Source organism: Amphibalanus amphitrite, unplaced genomic scaffold (assembly GCF_019059575.1).
Source record: "Amphibalanus amphitrite isolate SeventyFive unplaced genomic scaffold, NRLGWU_Aamphi_draft 000347F_arrow, whole genome shotgun sequence".
Taxonomy (NCBI): Eukaryota; Metazoa; Arthropoda; class Thecostraca; order Balanomorpha; family Balanidae; genus Amphibalanus; species Amphibalanus amphitrite.
In genome coordinates, this window is record NW_024881842.1 from 356,331 (window position 1) to 377,833 (window position 21,503).

At 50.1% G+C, this 21,503-nt stretch overlaps 1 protein-coding gene across 1 annotated transcript; it reads left to right on the top strand.

The window, feature by feature from the left end:
* The first annotated feature begins 8,184 nt into the window (after window positions 1-8,184).
* Window positions 8,185-20,427, top strand: LOC122389202. Its single transcript, XM_043380983.1, has 5 exons — window positions 8,185-8,354; window positions 10,645-11,236; window positions 16,533-16,774; window positions 17,611-17,724; window positions 19,510-20,427. Exons 2-5 carry the CDS (start codon window positions 10,711-10,713, stop codon window positions 19,966-19,968), a joined length of 1,341 nt encoding a protein of 446 aa, XP_043236918.1. The 5' UTR covers window positions 8,185-8,354; window positions 10,645-10,710; the 3' UTR covers window positions 19,969-20,427.
* The last annotated feature ends 1,076 nt before the right edge of the window (window positions 20,428-21,503 follow it).

Here is a 21,503-nt window from a genome sequence, read left to right on the forward strand (position 1 = left end):
CGGCGGAGCCAGGAACTAGTAAAACAGGAACTATTGTTGTGGCCTGTGTTGTGTTAAGCCCCGGTCACACATACACGACGCACGGCCCGCGCACCAAAAATTCATTCATTTAGGTCAATGCGTCGTCCTGCGCTATGCATTCGTTACTCGTTCGTCGAGTGCGCTGGGCCAACGGTATCATGCGTCGTCATTCGTTGCGTGCGTCGACAATTTTTGTGCATGCTCAAAAATGTGCGTTGAGCTCGACGCACGAAGACGAACGCCAGACACACGCGGAGCGCGTTGGGCCAGCGCCAGATACACGCGGAACACACGCTGGGTATTCGTTGTGTGCTCGTCGGCTGATGCGTAGCGAATACCTAGCGCGGACATAGCGTGCCTCTAACGCATGTCTAACGGATACGCATAGACTATAAAGGCGTGATAAACAAGAGCTGAACGAGTATGTAGCGCGCACGGCGTTCGTCTGGCGTATGTCTACGGTCCCGCCCTACCTCCTCATTTCTCCTTCTACCCTAATGGGCAACTCTTCTGCGTCATTGCTGCATAGTGCATAGGCTCCTTTCAATTCCTCCTGCTCTTGATGCCAGAATTTAGTGTTTTTCTTCGTGCAGGTCGCCTTTCGTCCCTTTGCCTTGGGAGGCATCTTGATATCCCTTAATTCCATGGATGGCCGATGAGGGTGTGCCCTCCTTGGCGTCCTACTGATATGACAACAGGCAAGACGGACCACTGCGCCGCTGCAAAGTGAAGTTCGCTGACTGTGCGTTGAATGCGCGGTGTACGCGCGATCCATGCGTCCCGTGCGCTAGCAAGCCGCTGTGCATCCGTTGTGTGTGCGCACTTTATGCGCTCTGTATTCGCTATGTAGGTGCCCTGTATACGCCCGGCGCGCTGGCAAAGCGCTTGCAGCGCGTTGTGCATTCGTTGTAAAGCTGCTATTTCCTGCTGACTCTTGACAAAAGTTGGTCACACATCAACGCACGACGACGCACTGGTCTTTTTGCAATGCGCCGGCCTGCGCCGGCCGTACGTCATGTATGTGTGACCGGGCCTTTACGCCCGTTCAATGATTGATCATAAAAGTTCAGCTTAATGCTGATCAACACGACTAACGCAATGCCTGGGATCTGATTCTGGCTGTGAAGTGATGTGTATCAATCATTATCCTTAGAACGATTACCGACCCATCCTGGTACAGATGCGATTATATGTGGAAGCTAGTTTAACCCGTAAGATATCGATCGGAGATGCGACTGGTAGAAGCTCGTCTCAATCAGTGGCTCCACATTGGAAAGCTCATTGGACAAATGAAGAAGCGAATAGAGTTCTGTTGAGTAGGGTAATGATGAATGATAAAGAACGTGATGGAACACCCGTAGGGGACCAATAAGCACAATCCATGATTCGAATATTCGTGGCTGAACATCACGATCCACTCCATTGAGCACGCACTTTGTATATACCCATGACGGTTGGATACTGCAACAATCACACGATACACGCTGTGCTGCACCACGATAATCTGATAAACTGATTACTCTGGACGTCACATCATTGGATCCATGCAGTCGGATGGGTCGAGGGTCGAGTCTAATCTCCAGTCACGACACGGTTACCATACTGCGTCACTGGGTGAGAACTAGCCTCACTGGATGCCGGACGAAGGCGAGAAAACTCCCGGCAGAACTGGTCCCGTCGCAGCCGTCCTGTTGGGAGCCCAGAGGTACGACCCTGTCCGACCACAGGCGGGCGCAGAGCATGAGACCGGACCTGTCAGACTGGCGGCCGGGCCGACAGGGCCAGTCTCACCCAAAACCGCCGGTTGTAGCTGATCTGTGGACGGCCGGGGCTTTCACATGTCGCCGGGCGGATTTTAGTCGGTCCAGGACTAATGAGACATAGCTGCCCGGCTCAGGTGGCTCTGATGAGGCGATAGAGTGGTGAGAGCCAGACTGGGTCCGTTAGATACAGGAGCAGCTGTGGAGACTGCTCTCGATGCGTACTACGCAGGTATGAGGAGTGGTTTCGCTTTGGACAGACGTTGAACGTTTTGAGTGTAATATAAGACACTCGTCGAAACTCGAAACTGATTGAACACCTGGTTATTTCGAGGGCGGACTTAGTTCTCGCAGCAAGAATATGCTTACGTTCACGTCTACCTTCTTTTATCCTCATCTGTGGCTTGGGACTTATTAGACCTGACCAAACCAGCTACTTGAACTATGATGTTAGTAGTTGATGCCTGGTATGACAGGGCCCCGGCATAACTGATTTGAGACACTGAGAATGGGAGCAAGTCACGGAGCATCAATATTCAATAATCAATATGGTTGGGGACAGGGGTGAGATGAACCCATACAAGTGCTCACCACGCGCGCTTACGGGTGTCGCTTACGGTCTACCCATTTACTCCCGTTCTTGTGAAAACCGCAAATGTTGGCCTGCGGTAATCATTGACCAGCGACCCTGGCTTCATGAGAAGCAGATTCGATTCACAATTTTTCTTCTCGCTGGTTGACGTCATCTCTTCACAAGCTGTGAGCCGCACCGAACCGAACCCACTCACCTGCGGCCCTCTGGGCTCGACACCACATCGCCGCCGCTGCTGTGAACCACAGCCCGTCCGCGCCGGCTGGGAATTCCCATGTACCCGTGCCCTGAGAGCTGGGTTAGGCACACAGCTGGAGTCACACCACTGCCCGCCGGCAAACCTCAGTACTCTCACCCCACTCCTGTCGCAACATTTATCGGTCGCTGGGCGGCGGCGGCTTCAGCACAATGGAGCCGAGTGACCACCGGCACTGCGGCCAGGTCATGTCTGTCAAGGCCCGCTTGATGCATAATGGATCAGTTGGTCGAAAGAGAAACAAAGCCAGCTGAGACTGGCGCCGGCTGGCTTGGGATGGAGTCGAGGCGCAGGTCGATCAGATTGGTATAAATATGACCTTGACATGTCAGAGACGGCGCCAACATCCGACAGGCAATGGTGTGGCTGCTTACATAGAGGTAGGACCCGCATATATAGGACTATCGACTTCCGACAGGGGACACCAAGGTGAGTGGTGGCTGCTGGCAGTTGACTACTGGGTTACCGACGCTGACTTGTGCTGACTGTTTTCTACAGACCGCTGAGTGCCTTGTGTCCACTGACATTGACTGACCACTAGATAGCTCCTGTCTTTTGACTGCTAATGGTAGACTGTTGACTGTTGGCTATCCAACTCGCTGAACGATGAGCGCTGAACACTGGCCTCTGACTGCTATGTGGTCACTGTTGACGACGTCTGCTGAGTAAGACGAGTGCTCACTGCTCAGTGCTGACGGATCCGACCGTGGCTGCTCAGTCGATGGATTTTCGGTGACTACGACTCCAACTCCGGCTTCTAAAAACTGACTCTTCCTCCGACTACGAGCAAAGCTGTCGAATTTGACCGACTTCGACTCCGCAGCACTGATTCTGAGTTCTGACCACCGATTCCTAGTGTTGAGAGCTTTACCTGACCTTGAGAGTTCGTGCCTGGAAGAGTGGACCTACCCCGCGGTGACTATTCCATCGTTCATCTCCCACGGGTAGCGATAGGATCACTAACACTGAACAGCTGCAGTGCAAGATACAGCCCCGGGCTGGCTAGCGATGCCCTTGACCGGTTTCTGACTGGATTGTACCCATGTCTCTACGGTCGACATCGGCCTCGACAGCGTCTGTATATAATATATTGGTGCGCGTATATTGCCTTGTCTACCTATATTAGACATAGACATTTTGGCTGGAGACTTCCAGTTTGCGGTTAACTCGCGTTTATTTTGGTGGCTAACTTCCTTACACGCGTGTAGCTGCCCACCAACTTTTACCCGGGGACTTCCATCCGCGGTTAACTGGTGGGTAGCTACACGCGTGTAAATATTTAAATGCCGACTTACACGCCAGTTTAAAGGGCTTCCCGATCAGCTGATCGGGATGCGGCGATCAGCTGGTCCAATGAACAAGTGCGTAATTCCGTTATTTATGGGACCGGTGGCCCCCAATCAGCGTTTTTACACATGCAATGAGTACAGCCGTAACAATGGGATGTGGTGATGCATTAACCTAACCAGAACAGCGTTTGAAGCCGTGCCAATCAGCATCAATAATGCTAATCGCCTTGTGATATTTCACTCTGTATGGCCGACCGCCAGTCTACTGCATGATCTTGCAACAGCCGTATCTCAGATTACTCGTCTGCCCTCGTCGGTTCGTCTCCGTCACCCCCCGTCCTCACCCCCGCCCCGTCACTTCACCGGTGAGGCGTCGTCGGTGTCCAATTCAATGCCACACAAAGGACGATTATCACCGAGTGATCAGTTTAATATGTGCGTGTCGCGGGGGTGGCTAACGTTCCAACGGCGCAGGATCCGGTCCACCACCAGTGCCCATTTGCTGCCGTTTAAACCGCTAATGGTTCTTTTTGGCCGTCCTTTTCATATCTCTCCAGAGCTGTGTCAGCTGTTTCTAGTCCCATTTTTCTTCTGACCTTGCATTACAGGCTGTAACAATGTTCTTCCAAGACCGTTTTCGTTCTTCATCACTCCTTCCATCGTGTCGCTTATTTTCGATGACTTTTACTTCAGTCTTCATGACATCGGCTAACAAATGCATGTCTCTACTGCTGATATTTCTGCTCCTCTTCTTCCTGTCCATGGTTGTTGACCGGAAACTCGCATTGCTTTGCTTCCACTGAGCTGGTCCTCGCCCCACTGACACGTAACGCGAAGTGCGACGACAGGGGCCCGACACTAGCCGGCTGGCTCGACGATCACATTATTTCGGATGCGATACGAATCCCATCTCACTATCCCGAAGATTACGAAATAGCAGCTGGTGGCAAGGAGATAGGTGCGATGGAAATAGACTAATACCTAGGTATTTGAAAATTTGAGTCCTACATCCTCAATTCTGTCAACTCAAATATTGCTCTGATTACTCATGTATGACTTGTTGAAAACATCTGGATACTTGCAGTGATGAAATACGTAATTTGTAACCCCTCAACAAGCACAGAGGCCAGTTTAACCAACAGAAAAATAGCCGCCAGGCGGAATTTTTTGCCTAAAGACCGTTTCACATACGGAGTGTAAACGCTATAAGCACGTAAGCGGATAGGGCTTTACCGCTCTCGATCCGTATGTGAATCGGCCTTTAGGCGAAAAATTCCGCCAGGCGGCAATTTTTCTGTTGGTAAAACTGGCCTCAGTACTATGAAAAGGTGACCTCAAATTCGTCTAATCTTAGCAACCGAACGGCGAGGCCGAACTGGCTGAAAAAGCCAGAACTAGATGATTGCACTGTTGTCTATCACTTGCACATAAAATTTGCACAGAAATAAACTTTTAAAAACCCCTAAGGACCAAAAAAGCACCACCGAAAAGATACCCGCGAACTTAATACATGGGGTGGCTCGCGTGTAAGTTCGTTCGCTAACTTAGCGAACAAACTATTTACCCGCAGATGGAAGTCTCCGGGCAAAGTTACCCGCCGACTTAAACGCGAGATAAACGCCAACTTACCCGCAAACCACTTACACGCGACTTACCCGCGTGTGGAAGTCTCCAGCCTTTATGGGTGTAGTGTCATCCATCCAGTCTTGGGTCGGGAGTACAGAGTTGGTGCAATCATAATGTCACTTTTCTCTGGAGCATTTGGGTGCTGGGGTATCTGCCACTGAACTCTTCAGCTGACGCAGGGGCACGGGAACTACTTTCCGACTGGGGGCGGGGGGGGGGGGGGCACACCATAATAGAGATCAACCTAGGGTACCCCCAAATCTAGTTTTCTCACCGGCTTTAGGCCACTTATTTTTCATCCCTCGGCTTTTTTAACAAAGAAGAAAACATTTGCGAAAAAGTGTGGTATTCCGTCTCAAAGCTGTGGGGGCACCGCCCCCACGGTCCCTGAGTTTGGGGGGGGGGGGCAAGCTGTCCCCCGGCTCCCGCGCCTATGAGCTGACATGAATTACATATTGAATATGTCAAGTCGATTATGTTTGCGTGATGTAAAGAACATGCAAGGCATTTGCAAGTTGTCGCATACCCTGGCCTGTTACATGCTTGGCTGCTTCTTAGTCGTAAAGCTCAAGTTTAATCGTTCGTAAACAGTCCAAGCTGCGCATTTAGGTTTTATGTACTCCAAATGTGTAGGCTATCGCGTGACTGTAAGACCTCAATCTGAGTATCATGAGCAGTACCAACACCGTTGGTCAGGTATCTTCAGCTGTGAATTTTCTTGGCTGGACTAAAAATAACCAAGCTGTTGTTATATAACAGCAGAAAACCAGAAATGGTGGGAGCAAACACGTGAAAAGCAACGCGTTACCAAAACTGCTCCGTTTGTTTTTCAATAGAAAAAACAATTCTTACGAAAATTGTTTGTTTATTTTAAACAATCTAGTTCTACGGTTATAGTTGACCCGCTTCTAGGAGTTACATAGAAGCGGGTCAACTACAGGGTGTCTCAAAAGTTCGCTTACACATTTCCCATGCCAATAAAGCATATAAGAACCGGCCAAAAGTATAAGGTTTTGGTGTCTGTGTGTACACTAGACAAATATGCATGCTTTGACAACTGATTAAGAAGGTTAGAAACCAACCCCTTTGCTGTATCTCCAAAAATATTTGCCCATACCGATTTTTGTTGCTCCGTCAGCTGCCGGAGGCTGATAAAAGGTTACCAGCTTTCAAGCTCTTGCAGGGGAATCCCCTGCAGTTTCTGCGTCGGATTTAGTTTTGACTAGCTCCCCGGCAACATCTGATTTTCCATGAAAGCCGACAGCTTGCATCGACACCATTCATGAGTATTTTGTAGGCATTCTCTGGCGCTAACTCCTTCATGAATGACTGGCGCCGACATCCCAAGCGCCATTTTCCTTTTCAAAACGACCCCAGTCCTGAACAAACGGGAAGTGCCAGGAGTAAATTTTTCGCATCATATGGTAGCAGAATGTGTCGGACGTCTGTTTCTCAGACACATTGTGCAAATTTTGCAAATTCCAAGCGCTCGTCATTCCCCATGCCAAGACCTTCGCTCGGTTGCGGAGTGTTTTCCTCGGGAGAGGTTCTGCTTTGTAAACGGCCCAAACCTGTCCATTGTGTGGTTTTATCGGGATTTTGTGTTTAAAAGAAAATTATTCGCTGCAGATCTGCCTCTTGAAACTTCGTTAGATAAAATTTTACAATAACTGACACTTTTGGAGGGTCAGGTGTCCTTGGCATTGACGATTTTTGTGTTATTGTCCCCAAAAATTAGCGTTATAGATATTATAAACAATTTTAAATTATAATTTGCCTTTATTTTACAATGACCTGCACTTTTTGAAAATGGGTAACCTCTGTCTGTGACCTTCTTGCCAGTTTTCAATAGTTATGACCGCATTTTCAGCTGCTTTCCGGAACACGAGTCTGCTGTCGTGCGAGGGTCGTTCAAAACGCCGTTAGTCTCGCATGGTTTCGTCCTTCAAAAATTTTAGCCACCGTTTTTATGAGATGATCATCATGTTGCACTCATCCTCGCCGACACTTAGCCATGTGTCATTTCCGACTTAACCATTCCCATTACTCCTGAAACAGAGAGTTTCACAACATACCCGACTTTGCAACCTACATTTTCGTGCCTGACCCATGGTCAGAGGTGAACCCTTTTTGTGAGCTCATGAAGGTTCGAATGCACTTGAAAACAATGAGACTGCTTGAGGAAGGTTGTCACCAATGCCCATGCGAAATTTCGACTTTTAATTTCTTGTTGATTCAGAATTATTGACAAAGAAGCATGGCTGGTATACCTGTAAGCGAACTTTTGAGACACCCTGTATTTGTTTACGTCTTGCGAAGTTGTAATTTGTAAATAGGTTAGCTCACGTTGCACATGCACATAGAGATGAGATAGACATGAAAAATTCTGGCGATGTTTTTGACCACCGGCCCTAAACATTTCATTAACCGTCTCCAGTCACACCTGTGACTAATCGTCCCGATGTCTCCCAGGGGACTGTCACTGCACCGCTCCTCTCGAGTCTGACCTTGGGGCGGCTGTGTGGTGTCGGTACATGCGCCGCTGCAGTCCCGGCAGGCGGAGGGGGCGGGGCTGTCGGTTCCAGTGCCGGGGGAGGGGCGCCCCGCGGGTCGCCGCCTGCTCGGCCAGCCGGCCGGCAGTTAGTTGGACGGGAGAAAGCACGGTGACGGTTCGATGCCGGGCGGCTGGCGGCGGCAGACCGAAATCGAGAGCGACGGAAGCGCCGGGAGTGCTGTAGCGTCGGAGGTGTGCTGGCGATAGGTCAGGGGTCGCGGAGCAGCTGCCGGAGAGGTCATAGGTCACGACACAGGTGAGGTTCGGAGGACGTGAACATGCGATCAGGTGCAAATTGATGTGAATGTAAGCATGTTTTAAGAAATCCATATATTTAAGAACCAATTTGCGAACCACCCAGTCAGTCTCGATAAAAGCGGATGGGTTTTCACTTTGAACGGTTGAATGTCTTCAGGCTTCAACAAAAGAAGCAGAAGGCTGTTGGTCGGCTGCCGGGTGTTGGTACTGTTTTAACCCGCACCCGGCTGGGGGTCCTGGATTTCCACGCCCTGCTGGGGGGGGGGGGGTGTTTGAACACCCCCCCTTCTAACTCGGCTCCTGGGCCACGTAGCGATACGCGGAAGGCAGCGTTCGAAAGAGCGTCAAAAATAATGAGGAAATCACATCGGTCAATTTTTTGGTCAGGTCAAAGGTCAGGTCACCAGAGGTCATCGAAGGCAAAATTTCGCCGATTTCCAGGTCGAATGTCGACAATTTCCAAGAAGCCAGCGCATAACTCGGGAACCAATAGAGCTACAGCGCCGCGGAAAAGCGCATTCGATAGCCCTATTAACGCCCTTTCTGAGTAATTCTTTCAGATTTGACCTAACGTCAACGGTTTTGCCTGCAGGGGGCAAAAACTGCAAAAATAGCCGATTTTTTCGGAAACAGTTTTTCTGCAATAACTTTTGACCCAAGCCTTGTACGAGCTTACTTTTACCAGCATCGTGTTCCTCTCGTCAAGACGCATCGAATGAACTATAACTTGACCTTGAAAGATCAACTTGAAAATTTGACCTCAGGTCAAGGTCATGACCTGACCGGAAAGGGTCATGTTGCATATCAGTCGATCCGTATCGTCGAGCTGAACACATCTAAGGCGTTTTCATCGCTCTAGCATGCCTCTATCAACAGTTATTTGCGAAAAACTGTTAGATACCATTCGTGACCTAAGATTACCTCAGGGCATAAACAGGTGTCACGGACACCATTTCCATGTTCAGTGTGTCTAAACCACTTGTAATTCAGTGTTTGGGAGTGTTTATAATGTCTTTCGTCCAAAAGAGGCGCATTTCAATTTTCTCCCATTGACTTATAATGGGGAGGTCGCAAAATTGACCTGACCTTAGGTCATCGATATCAAAATTCTGAGATATACATTTTGTACATGCTATTGCTCTTAGCAATCGCTGAAAGTTTCAAAGCGATCGGCCACTCGGTGTAGCTATGACAGACATTGAAACTTTTTATGAGGTGAGGTCACTTCAAGTGACCTGGTGACCTGACCTTGAATGACCTTGGTCTGAAATTTTCACAACATGTGTAGAATTTATGTATGATAAGGTGTACCAAAAACGGCGGCGCTCCGCGCCGCCGTTTTTGAGATATTCGCGAAAAACCACAAGGGGGGTGTTCAAACACCCCCCCCCCAGCAGGGCGCGGGTTAATAGGTTAATTGTTTATAGCCGGCCCGAAGGCACGCCCCGAGAAAGGCCCTGCTGAATTTTCGACTCTCGTATTCAGATCGCGCTGCCTTTTTAATCGAGGCATTGCAATGTTGTTGCAAGGCCTAAAGTAAGAGGTGCACTCCATTAGACGTAACATCTGCTTTGTTTAATGGTAACATGCCAATTACCTATTCGCATGTGCGTTATCTACGGATTGCACACAATGTCGTTCACATCGTGACAGCTGACAAATCTCTTCATCGAATATTGTTTTCCTCGGGAGTCATCTAAAGTCGACATAACAAATGACACGATTAACGCAGCGGAGCATTCAGGTCAGGCGTGTGAAGCGAATTAAATTGGATACCTATATTAAAGGCATACAAACACATGGGCATATCAAAATCGGAAGGCGCTGCAGAATGCCCTGCGCTTTAGGATTGTACGAACAGTTATGGTATTAGGAACATTGTACTGTTTTGTGGTAGGTATGCCGGATAGGTAACCGATAAGCTTGTATACAGCGATGATCTCGGCTACTTTAGCGCGCCTTCTTTACTTCCCAAAGTCTCCCCACCCAGGCTCCCAATATGGCATTCCTCCGTAAAAGCTTAAAGATGTCAGTCTCTACATATGTAGGCATAAATTTTATATTATTGTTCTAATTTTAATAATGATGGAGGGGCCCGACTTGCGATGCCTGACCTAAGCGTCAATCTATGGCGATCCTGGAATGACCTTAACGCCCCGTGTCATGTGGGCACGGACACATTATGATAGTAGGTCAAACATCCCCTGGACAGGTCCACCATGACCTGGGCGATGGCAGGTGCCAGGTGACCGGTCCACGGTGAACGGGTCGGGTTTTTCTGCCGCCAGGTCGTCTGACCGGCCGGGAAACTCGGCCGACACACACACACACACACACACACAGATCACACCAGGATGCCGAGTGAGGACCGCCTGGCGCTGGTACCCGGCCCGGAGGAAGCCGAGGAGGACCCGGAGAGGGAGGATTCGCTCCCCATCTCCCCACCGTCGCCCTCCTCCACCGTCGACCTGCCATGGGCGTGCGCTATGGTGTACCGTCGGCCCCCGCTGCCGCCGGGCGCTGGCCGACTGGCGGCGCTCAGTGCCCTCCTAGTCGCGCTCTCTGCGCTCCTGCTGGTGCAGCTGGCGCTGCTGCGCGACGCGTCGCGCGCGGCGGGCGTCGGCGCGTACCCGGCGGCGGCGGCGCTGGCGCTGGTGACGCTGGCGGCGGCGGCGCCGGCGGCCGCCGTGGCTCTCTGGAGGGGCGGCCGGCCGGCGGCGCCGGGGCGGCTGTCGGTGGCAGCGGCCCTCTGCTCGGTGGGGAGCCTGCTGGTGCTGGCTGGGAGACATCAGAACCGGCTGGGATGTAACGTCCAAGACCCGCTGGTAGCGGTCGTCATCGTGTTCGCCTTCATGGGTCACCTGCTGACCGCCTCCAAAGGTGAGAAGGTTATGGTGCCACCGCCTCTAAAAGTGAGAGCCACTGAGGGGGTTAGCATGCCAACCGCATCCAAAGGTGAGAGGGAGAGCATGATGACCGCCTCCAAAAGTGAGAGGGAGCCTGGGAGAGCATGATGACCGCCTCCAAAAGTGAGAGGGAGCCTGGGAGAGCATGCCGACTGCCTCCAAATGTGAATCAGGTCGTATGCGTGTCCTGGCAATCGACAGAAGGCACCTGGGCTGACAACTCCGTTTTTTTTCAATGTTGTTTGCTTTCTTTGCGATTTAGGCCGAAAGCGCCTTGCAAGCTATGCAATTTGCGTCAAACCCTTAAACTGACCAACAAGAGATATCCCTGCATGTTTCCGAGTTTTAGTTATGCCATATTTACATTGTAAACACATGTAGCTGCTATCTGCTGACCTTGTTTCTAAATCATGTCGCGATTACCTATGTTAGCGGGAACATGCTTTGTAGACTGATTTGCGGGGATTGTGGAATTCGGTGATAATGCTGGAGTGTTGCCTGTGATATCGTACCCATGTCATGCACATGTACCTACTTGCGGTCGCGACGACCAGAGGCGGCCAGACTTAGACGCATCATATTTAGTAAATCTAGGATTAAGGAAGGGAGGTGTGCCACGATTACAATATAAAGTGAATCAGCTCATAAAGGAAAACGCGCACATGACCAACAGAACACGCAGGGAACTGGGGAGATTGCCAAGATTAAGAGGGGCGATAAGCAGTAGCATTGCTGGTTCCTGCGGCATTAATACGCGTATTTGTGGGTAAAAGGGAGCTGTGACAAATACGTTTAGCACTCACAACCTTCCTCACAGAAGGATGATTCACAATTACAAATTGCCAAGGGCCTGAACCTCAGCTAAATGCCCGAACTCGCGATAATCTGCTTTATTTTCATTTTGCTCACTAGATGGCAGCAGAGTCAAACGCCTGTAGGTATACTGCACCGCAGTACATTATAACTACGGTCGCCCATACAGAGGTTGTTCCTTGTTCCCGACTCCCGTGCGTGTGTCATGTTTCGAGGCTGGCGTTGCGATACGAAGTGTACTGTTTCTTTTTGGGGTACAAACACTGAAGATGAGTCCACCTACCTTTCACTCTTATAATGACTCATCCGTACTCTATTCCCGTCTTCTCCTTAGCGACAGCAATAAAGCACATAAAGATAACTAACTAGCCCAGTTCTCCATCGCTCCAATGTTACCATATTGCGCCGGATGTCTGGTGCTCACTACTACTCATCCTGTGGGATTTTCTCCACCATATCCGTCCGTCCACGGTGCAATGAGCAGCGCATAACCACGGTTCAGCGGGAACGACAGCGAAAGCGATGACACGGCGAAAGCTGCAACTAGCCAGTTTTGTCGCATGAAGATACGGAGTAGAGCTGTCGTGATCACGACGGGAAGAAAGCTGAAAGGTCGTGAGTCGTGTGTCGTGAATCTGAGATTTGGAATTTCCATGCGAGCTCACACTAGATTCCGGATAGTTCGTTCGTATACCCAATCTCCCGCCCGACGTAACCTATTTGATCCCTGTTGGGTGCCCGGCTGAGTGTCGTAGCCGCTAGTTCATTGTACGTACGGAACGTTCGTGATATTTACCACACGGCGTCAGGAGCACGGGCTGGTCACGTGCTGCAGGGCTACATAATTCGATGCTCAACGTGCTACAATTGTATGACGTCAGCATTCCTCCTGCCGGAGCCCCCAGCCGGCAGAAGCGGCTGCGGTGAGGTCAGAGATAGGCCATAGGTCGTGACCTTACCGTGTACTTTAACCGGGTGAGTTAATCTCCAGTAACGAAGTGACTCCCCAAATAACTTGCGCACCTTTCTGACTAGACCGCTCTCCTGTTTCTCTGTACCGACATCTGACGGCCAATTTAGCTGCAGCCTGCACGCTGCTGGGCTGGCACAAATGAGGCAGAGGTGGGAGTAACTCCCCACCTCTCTCTTCTCTGCAGATCTATTGCGCCGCGCTCTCAGTAACACCTTACCACTAACTCGGCAGGTGCTGCTGACCTTGCATGGATACACGGTGCTACGTATGCCCCTGACATGTGCCGCCTCCAGCTCTGCCAACGATGTTTGCCGACAAGTTTGCGGGCATACGTCAGCAAGACTGAGAGTTTCTAGCAGCTGGCAGCTGCCAGCTAACATACGAATACCTATATGTATTGCATATCTATAACAGTGCGAACAGATGTACAGACAAGATATTTTTCTGCGTAGGTTGTTTACGACAAAACACTGTCAACCTATTCATCAATCGTTGACAGAGCTTTGTTTTAGTCATGTAGGTAACCTGAACTGTAAAATGGAACATGACGCTTTCTTTAAAGTGATCCCTTCTCTCCATTCGCTTTCCTTTCCTGTTGGAGTTGGACTGACGGACCCACTGCATTCCATGAAAGGGGAGTAAAGCAGACGAACTCGCTGACTAAGCTTGCAAAGTCAGCTATGATGACTGGTTAACTTTCGCAACTAGAGAGCTGAAGCGATGTAGCTGGCTGGTGCAAGGCGTCACGATAAACAAGGTGGCAGGGCGCACGGCGGGTGCAGGGAAGCCGTTCTGTTGACTCGGCCAGATCTGCTGCAATGTTGCAACTTGCATCAGCCGGCATCACCTTGTTACTCATCGGATGGTGACGGGGTTGTCGTTCTTCACGCTTCGCGATGCACCACTCCCTGATGGCCGAGTTTGATGTAATAAAAACACCGCAGGGACGATAGATGAGATAAAAGTACAGAGAAAGAAGCGGAGGCGAGAGGTGAGCCACCGATGTGACTCTCTCCCTCTCTCTCTCTCTCTCTCTCTCCCACTCTCTCTCTCTCTCTCTCTCCCTCTCTCTCCCTCTCTCTCTCTCTCTCTCTCTCTCTCTCTCTCTCTCTCTCTCTCTCTCTCTCTCTCTCTCTCTCTCTCTCTCTCTCTCTCTCTCTCTCTCTCTCTCTCTCTCTCCAGGTGTTTAATTGCCGCCAACATTTGTTGCCTTTTTTCGTAACCTGCAGCTGCCCCATGAGGGGCATTTGGGGCATTTGCCGTTCCGCAGCACGAAATTGACTATTTTTCCCCACGTCAAAAACTGGAAATCTTATTTGTGAAAAGATCTTAAATTGCACAGTGGCGCATAAACGTCCGATGAGTTTTGGAAAACCGAGACACTTTTTTTTGAAAATGGGATATCATGCCTCCCGAGTAATCCTATTTACCACCTTTCTGGATGAGCCAGTGGCACCCGACAGCCCGACAAAGCCCATTAGCCCACCATCTTGTCAACCAGCCCCTCTGGCTGTCTCGGTGCACGTGAACGGAGATGACCCCATGGATCACCATGCCGGCCGGTTTTTACGCAATGCGCCGCTTTGGTCGCCGGGCGCACGGCCGCCCCGCGCCGCTGGCGCTTTCACCGACCGGCCGGAAACAACGCTCGGTCGTGTAACCGCATTGGCTTGGTTTGCTCGGCGACCACTGGAACGATATTAGACATAGCTCAGCAACAGAGCGTGAGAGAATCAATTACACACTTGACACACTTTTGCACCGGATGAAAACATTGCGTGTGGTTGTTTGAAGGGTAGGTAAACGCTCGAGGTTGGGTTGGCGCAGTCGGGTCAAGTTAGCTCGCGTCGGATCAGGGTTGGATTGGGTAAGGTATAAGGTTCGCCCCGGGCTGGGTGGTTTAGGGTCAGGGTTGGGTCAGAGGAAGTAAGATCAAGGTCCGCTCCGCCCCATGTCGGGTCAGGTCGCATTGATGGGCACAAAATCGCCTTGGCAGTCGGAACGGCCAAAAGCACAAGTAAATAAACAAATAAGTGTCAAGGCGGGTCGAGTCAGGTCAATGTTTGTCCCAGTCCAGTTGGTATCTAGTCGGTTCAGGCCAATATCAGTGTCAGATCGAGTCGAGGTCCGGTCTGGTATTGTTCGTCTCCGGTCCGGTTCCGTTCAGTCAGGATCTGGTCAGGTCAGGTCAGGCTGGTTCCCCGACTCTATACGTTGTTCCGGTCCCGGTCGGACCCGGCTAGATACCGTGGTTGACAACCGACCCGCACTAAAACTGGTTAGTCGACAAAGGCTTCTTGCGTCTCCTGTCGGTCGGCCGTACCCGGACGATGATGGTGCGTTATGCAATGCTAGAGTGATTGGCCGGCTGGAACTGACAGCGGTTGCAGATAACCATCGACGCTTCAGATGGGGTCACCGTTTCGTAACGGTGGGGCTGAGGATGGGGTTGGAGATCTATTTCTGCGACAACTATATCTTTAGGTACCTAAGTAAGAACTCGATGGTGCGCTTAGATTCGGCTGTCTGAATCTAAGGGTACGCTTAGATTCAGCTCTCTGAAATGCACGTATCTGAAGGAACAGCACTGAACGTTTTTAACGGCTTTTTAAAGGTAAGTACCTACTTATGTGTCGTACATATGTACAAGGTGTGATGCATGATTTTACGGGCGTTTCTCGTTATAATGCTGTACAACATGTAACCACTTTGCTGGCTGCTGCTTATACCGGTGGGCGTGGTATAATAAGCTTACAGTTGTCGTTTGAATGTGCAGGACCTGCCTTCAAGGCTATATGTACTTACATAGTGATCCGCCAGGACCGCGTGGTGAATGTGTGTCCATTTCAGCTATATACACTATAGCTATTATTATATACCATGCATGGCTAGTATCTACTGGTCTGAACTAATTGAAAAGCTAATCCAAGTGCGGCGCCCTTGCTTTCAGCCACCCGTATGCCTCATTAGCTATTAAACTGCGCTTTGTTTGTATGAGCATTGTCAGCGATGAGAATCGTGAGGGCCGTCTCGGCTGCCGTTTTAGACCGAGATTGACTGGCTCAGCCTGTTGAGTGATCAGGAAGCGGTTTTCCGAACTCGTACGCAATGTTGTCGAATGTTTCCGTCTTTCAATATAACTGGTTAAAGCTTTTCTCAGCTAGCCGCTACCGACTAGGCCCAGTGGTCGTTCCTGTCGTGCATGATTATTCAATTAACTGTTTCCGTGTGTCCAATCTTGAGCCAAAGAACGTCTCTTTGTTTAACTGACCTTTTTAAATGTGTCCCTCGGCTAAAAATAACTGATCCCGTATGTTCCATATCCAGTTGACTGACTCGTATGTTATCCCATCTAACGACTGATCCCTGACTGATCCTATGTGCTCCCCAGTGCCCCAGCCCAACCAACTGACCTCGTACGAGTAGAGTAAGGTGTCTCCTTGTCAAGCCGACTGACTGACCCATATTTCTCCCCTTCCGCCAGTGCGACTCCGCTCCACCATAGCCCAAGTAGTCGTCTGTCTGGGCCTCTTCATCGGTGTCAGCTACCAGGCGTGCAACAAATACAGTTGCCATGGCAACGACCACAGCGGTAGCTGGCGAAGTGCCGGGGTCGCCGCTAGGGAGCAGCACGTTCTTTGGGTGGCAGTGGGGGCCAGTGGTCTGGCCATGGTCTGCAGCGCCTGCATGGTGCTTGAGTCACACTTTCACAGCCAGAGCGGCAAGGTGAGAGAGAGAGAGAGAGAGGGGGAGAGAGAGGAGAGAGTGGCGGAACGGGTCCGTAAAAAGCATGGCGGGATCGTGATGGAAGGTAGCGAGAGGGAGAGAGAGAGAGAGAGAGAGAGAGAGAGAGAGAGAGAGAGAGAGAGAGAGAGAGAGAGAGAGAGAGAGAGAGAGAGAGAGAGAGAGAGAGAGAGAGAGAGAGAGAGAGAGAGAGAGAGAGAAAGGGAGAGAGGGAAGAGAGGGAGAGTTGCTGATTCGTGTGTCACTGAGGCCGTCAGTGGTGGTGAAAGGCTTTACAAGCGACCGCAGACCAAATAGTGTCAAGCATTGTCGGACTTTAGTTCAGGTGCTGAGCGCCTCAGAATAGGCTTGTTTTCCAAAGCTTCTCAACTCTCGCTAGATGTTATTTAAGTGACACTGCTTCATGAGATTTACCCACTTTCAAATGCTTGCCGGCTTTTACTAAACAGCGGCCGGTTTGCCTACATATTTTGTTTTCATTTCATCATTTCTTGAACACTGAGCTGTTGAGTGTTGGCTTAATTACCTCGTCATTCTCCTTTAAACTAAATGACTGTAAATGATGCAATTTTCGCTTTTCCCTCTTCATCTACATCATCATCATGGATATGCCATCTCGTCTTATATAGGTACCCCTTTTCAGTGAACCCTCCTATGGCAGTTCAGTCTCCCCTCCTCTCCCCCACCTTGTCTGACATCCACCCCCCCCCCCCACCCCCACCCACCCCCAGGGAGGTCAGAGCTCCTGGTGGGACGACATTGACATGGCCTTGCCCGAGTACTAACCTCTCTCCTCTGCCTCCCCCCATCTCTCCCAGGGAGGTCAGAGCTCCTGGTGGGACGACGTCACCAGCACTGGCCTGATGACCGCCGCCTCGTTCGTCACCGTCTCCCTTCTCTTCTGGGTCGACCTCGTCCCCGGCGTCGGAGAGGTGCGTACTTTACGGGATCATAAAGTTATCTATCGTAGGTAACGCGATTCAAAAGCTGCAATGCACGTGTATTTAGGTTACTTTGTTGGTTGAAACCATAAGATCATAGCTTATTTTGTCCAAATTTCAATCAGTGCTAATTTATTCCAGTTGATCTGTGTCGAGCTGTGCTGGCTAATCGGCTCGTTTCAACAGTTCTCTCGTTTCTGATGGTTGCTTTAGGCGAACAACGATATGCAGTATGCACTAAACTGAAACATTTCTACTAACTATGTTCAGACTTCAGCTGCATGCTTCGGCGTGTATTTTGTCGGCAGCTAACCGCATAGTGCACATTCGCTACAGGCATTGTGTAATGTGTTTTGTACCGCACGTAATGTGTGAAACCATTGGTGTTGCACGGATGCGGGATGCCCACGTGTTGTTAGCTCTGTTGTGTACAAAGCAGGGCTGCGGAGTCGGAGTCGGAGTTGGAGTCGGTCGGAGTCGACTGTTATGCCCGGAGTTGGAGTCGCCAAAATTTTACCGACTCCGACTCCGGAGAATGAGTTAACGCTGCATGGCTCATCTTCATGCACTGTACCTGTTTGATTGACGATAATGCGCTCGAAATTAGATTTTGTCGAAAAGGGTCATTTTGCTGCTTTGGACGAACGTTTACAGCGAAAGGAGCAGAAAACGATGAATTCTCAAGAACCTGCTTTTTAAATTTGCATGTTATTTTTAATGCATATTTGAAAAGCAAAGCTTTGGAACGCACAAAGGATCGTTTCAGGCAAAGGATCGTTTCAGGATAAAAACATCTCCATTGTGAATTTAAATATCACAATCAATTTGGATTTTAATAGAACCCTTAAGAGTCGGAGTTGGATTCAGAGTTGGAGTCGATTTTGAAGTCGGAGTCGGAGTCAGAGTCATCCTAAAATCCATCGACTCCGCAGCCCTGGCACAAAGCGCACGGGCTAGACTCCCTGTTGAACGGACACACCGTTTATTGCACCGGGACTATTCAGGCTCACAATGACCGTGCAATACAGACAGCTGTGTCATCTCGCCCTAAACCACCCCGGTTGGGTCAGGATCCGGAAGTTGTTTTCGCAATTCGGCTCCGGCTTGGTGGATGACTGGCTGGTCCGATTAGCCATCCAATATCCCGTTTGGTCTCTGTTACAATGACGTGCACATAAGCGCGCTCTATTTGATAGGCATGTGAATTATGTATAGTGAACTATGAACGGTAGATCGATGGAAAATGTATGCCCTGTGCTCCTCTTCTATGGATCATGCTTATCAGGAACATCTTGTCGCTGGCCGCGGTGACGGTTTTGCCTATGTGAAGGCTAGCGAAGCACTAAAGAAGGGCGCAGAGATGAATATATGGATGGCCACCTTTGACAGATCCAGCGTCCCCGGCTGTCACCATTGTCTTCCCGTTTGGTCTGTCAGTTGGACTGACTGGGGCTTCAATGTGTTTGTTGGCTAGGCCGTACGTGTGTCTGGGTCGCACGTACGTACTTGTCGCTAGGCTAGCCATCAATATTCACCCCTCAATAGGGCTGAACAGAATATCAAAGTAGCTAGTACGGCTACCAGTGACCAGTCGCACACAGCCTGCATTCGTTCTCAAGCCACATGTCTGTCTGTTTGCAGTTCGTACATCTATCCTTAACTGCGTCTCTTCGTACGCATGTTTGCACTTACGTCTTATAGTTTATTTGTATATCTTCCTGACCGATTGCCCATCTCCCAACCGTTCTCACGTCTCACCTCTGTCTTCTTTTCCAGTCGGAGAGCGTCTCTGACCTCGGCAGCGGCCTGGTGCGGGCTCTCGCCGCTCTGGGCGACCAGTTCCCGTACTACCGCCGCGCCTGTCTGCTGATCGGCATCGCCTGCCCCGCCCTGACGCTGACCGCCGTCCGCCTGCTCTCCGCTGGCCGACCCACCTTCCAGCTGGCCTCACTAGTGACCCTCGGTGTGCTCGTCTCGGAGCTGTGGTGGTCCGTGTCGCGGATAGATGGCGCTGGCGGCTGGACGCCCCACGCCCGCCTGACTGGCGAGGCGGTAATGGCGGTGGTAGGGGGTCTGCTGATGATTGGGGGTCTGATCGCTTGGCTGTCGTTCGGTGAGAAGAAGCCTGGGAAGGATCTGGAGCTGACGGCTCGTGATGTGGAGATGTATAAACTGCAGCACGGTGGTGGGGTCACGGCCACCAAATACCGGTGGCATCAGCCGGAGACAGTGTGATTGTGTTGCCCGAGAGTCGTCTGGGCTTCGCTGTGTACGATGGTGATATTTTGAAGTGTTCTATTTTTGTCTTTTTATTGAAGCGTCGATCGCAATGTGCAGTTGCAGTATGTAATAAAGAGTGCATGACTTGCCCCATGCTCATGCGAGTTGTGAAGCCTGCGAGCGTATCTTCGTGGCTTCATGAGCTAATGTGAATTAATTAGACATTTGTGGTGAGTTAAAACCGAGACGTGCTACGCTAGCATAAGTTACCATTTCTTGTGTTAAGTAGGTATATATTTATATTGTTTTAGATGAAGAGTTTTGCAAATGGCCGAAGCAAACCTGCATTCGACGCAGAATATATTCCTGCCCGGGGCCGGGATGATTCAATAAATGTCACCGAGGTTTTTTAGCGAAAACTCCGAGGGCCGTTAGGCCCGAGGTGCTTTTCGCTAAAAAAGCGAGGTGCAACATTTATTGAATTCCCGGCCTTAGGGCTGGAAGGTGTTTCCCATACCTGCCAAAAAGCTCACAACTATAATTGATAGTGACGTCAGCAGCCGTGTGGTTCAACGCGTTTAACCACACCCCTTGAACCACACGGCTGGCAATATTAAAGCACTGCACTAAACTTTGAAAAGTGTGGTACAGTGCACGTGCCATTAAAATGCCTGGATGTCTCGATTTAATCATGCAATGTAGCAGGTATGGGAAAAAGTGCTTCCGCACGTTCGGGAGACGCCATCCGTTCATCAGTTAGTACCCCCGTACGGTGTACTCGTATGCATCTTTTTTTCGCATGGTGTTTATAAACGCATCAGAAAGCCGTAGAAAACCATGGCCCACAGTGCTATGATTTAATTCATTGCTGGCAAGCACTAGTGGTGTCTTTGTACAAGGCCGTACCTATAGGTATAAATATTCATAGTGTGCGCGTGTGTATGTGTCTTGAATTTATTATGGTATACATCCGTTCTTTACAATCACATCCTTTGCGGCTTCGCCACGAATACGTTTATTAGCCTAACAAAGCTGAAAATGTCAGCATGCGAACTTGGTACCTATGTGTGGGTAATCGGCCGTCCGTGTGTAGCGAGGATTGTGTACAGACAATGTACATCTAGGTATACATACACAACAGACGCTGTTCGCACTTAGTGCCGCTTAATTGTTGTAATAAAAGGTGGTCAGCAACGAAAGTAAACGGTGTAAAGCTGAACGTTTTTACGAGTACTCCGGGGTGGCTTTATCATTTTTTTTTTGTGGAGGAGTGAATCAAAATAAATAAAAGGAAAAGCGGAACATGCGTAGTTCGTAGGTATGCCTAGTCACTGACAAAAGGTTTCGGCAGTTTCTCGGCTCGTTACTTTTCACAAGCAAACCATTCATGTTAACGAGGAAGTTGATAAATTACACAGAGTAGTAAAACAGACACGGTATTACGGCCAAGATCAAGACACCGCTCCTCTTTCCCATCCTCGGGAGTCAAATCATTCTCGCTCTCGGCTCAAACCCCCTATAGGTTCAGGACTGGACAGTCACCCTCATCC

Bases quoted from the DNA above. Each gene is read 5' to 3' on its own strand.
- LOC122389202 (XM_043380983.1), top strand. From the start codon at position 10,711: ATGCCGAGTGAGGACCGCCTGGCGCTGGTACCCGGCCCGGAGGAAGCC. The intron at 11,237-16,532 runs GTGAGAAGGTTA...CCCTTCCGCCAG, and splicing joins CCTGCTGACCGCCTCCAAAG to TGCGACTCCGCTCCACCATA. The intron at 17,725-19,509 runs GTGCGTACTTTA...CTTCTTTTCCAG, and splicing joins TCGTCCCCGGCGTCGGAGAG to TCGGAGAGCGTCTCTGACCT.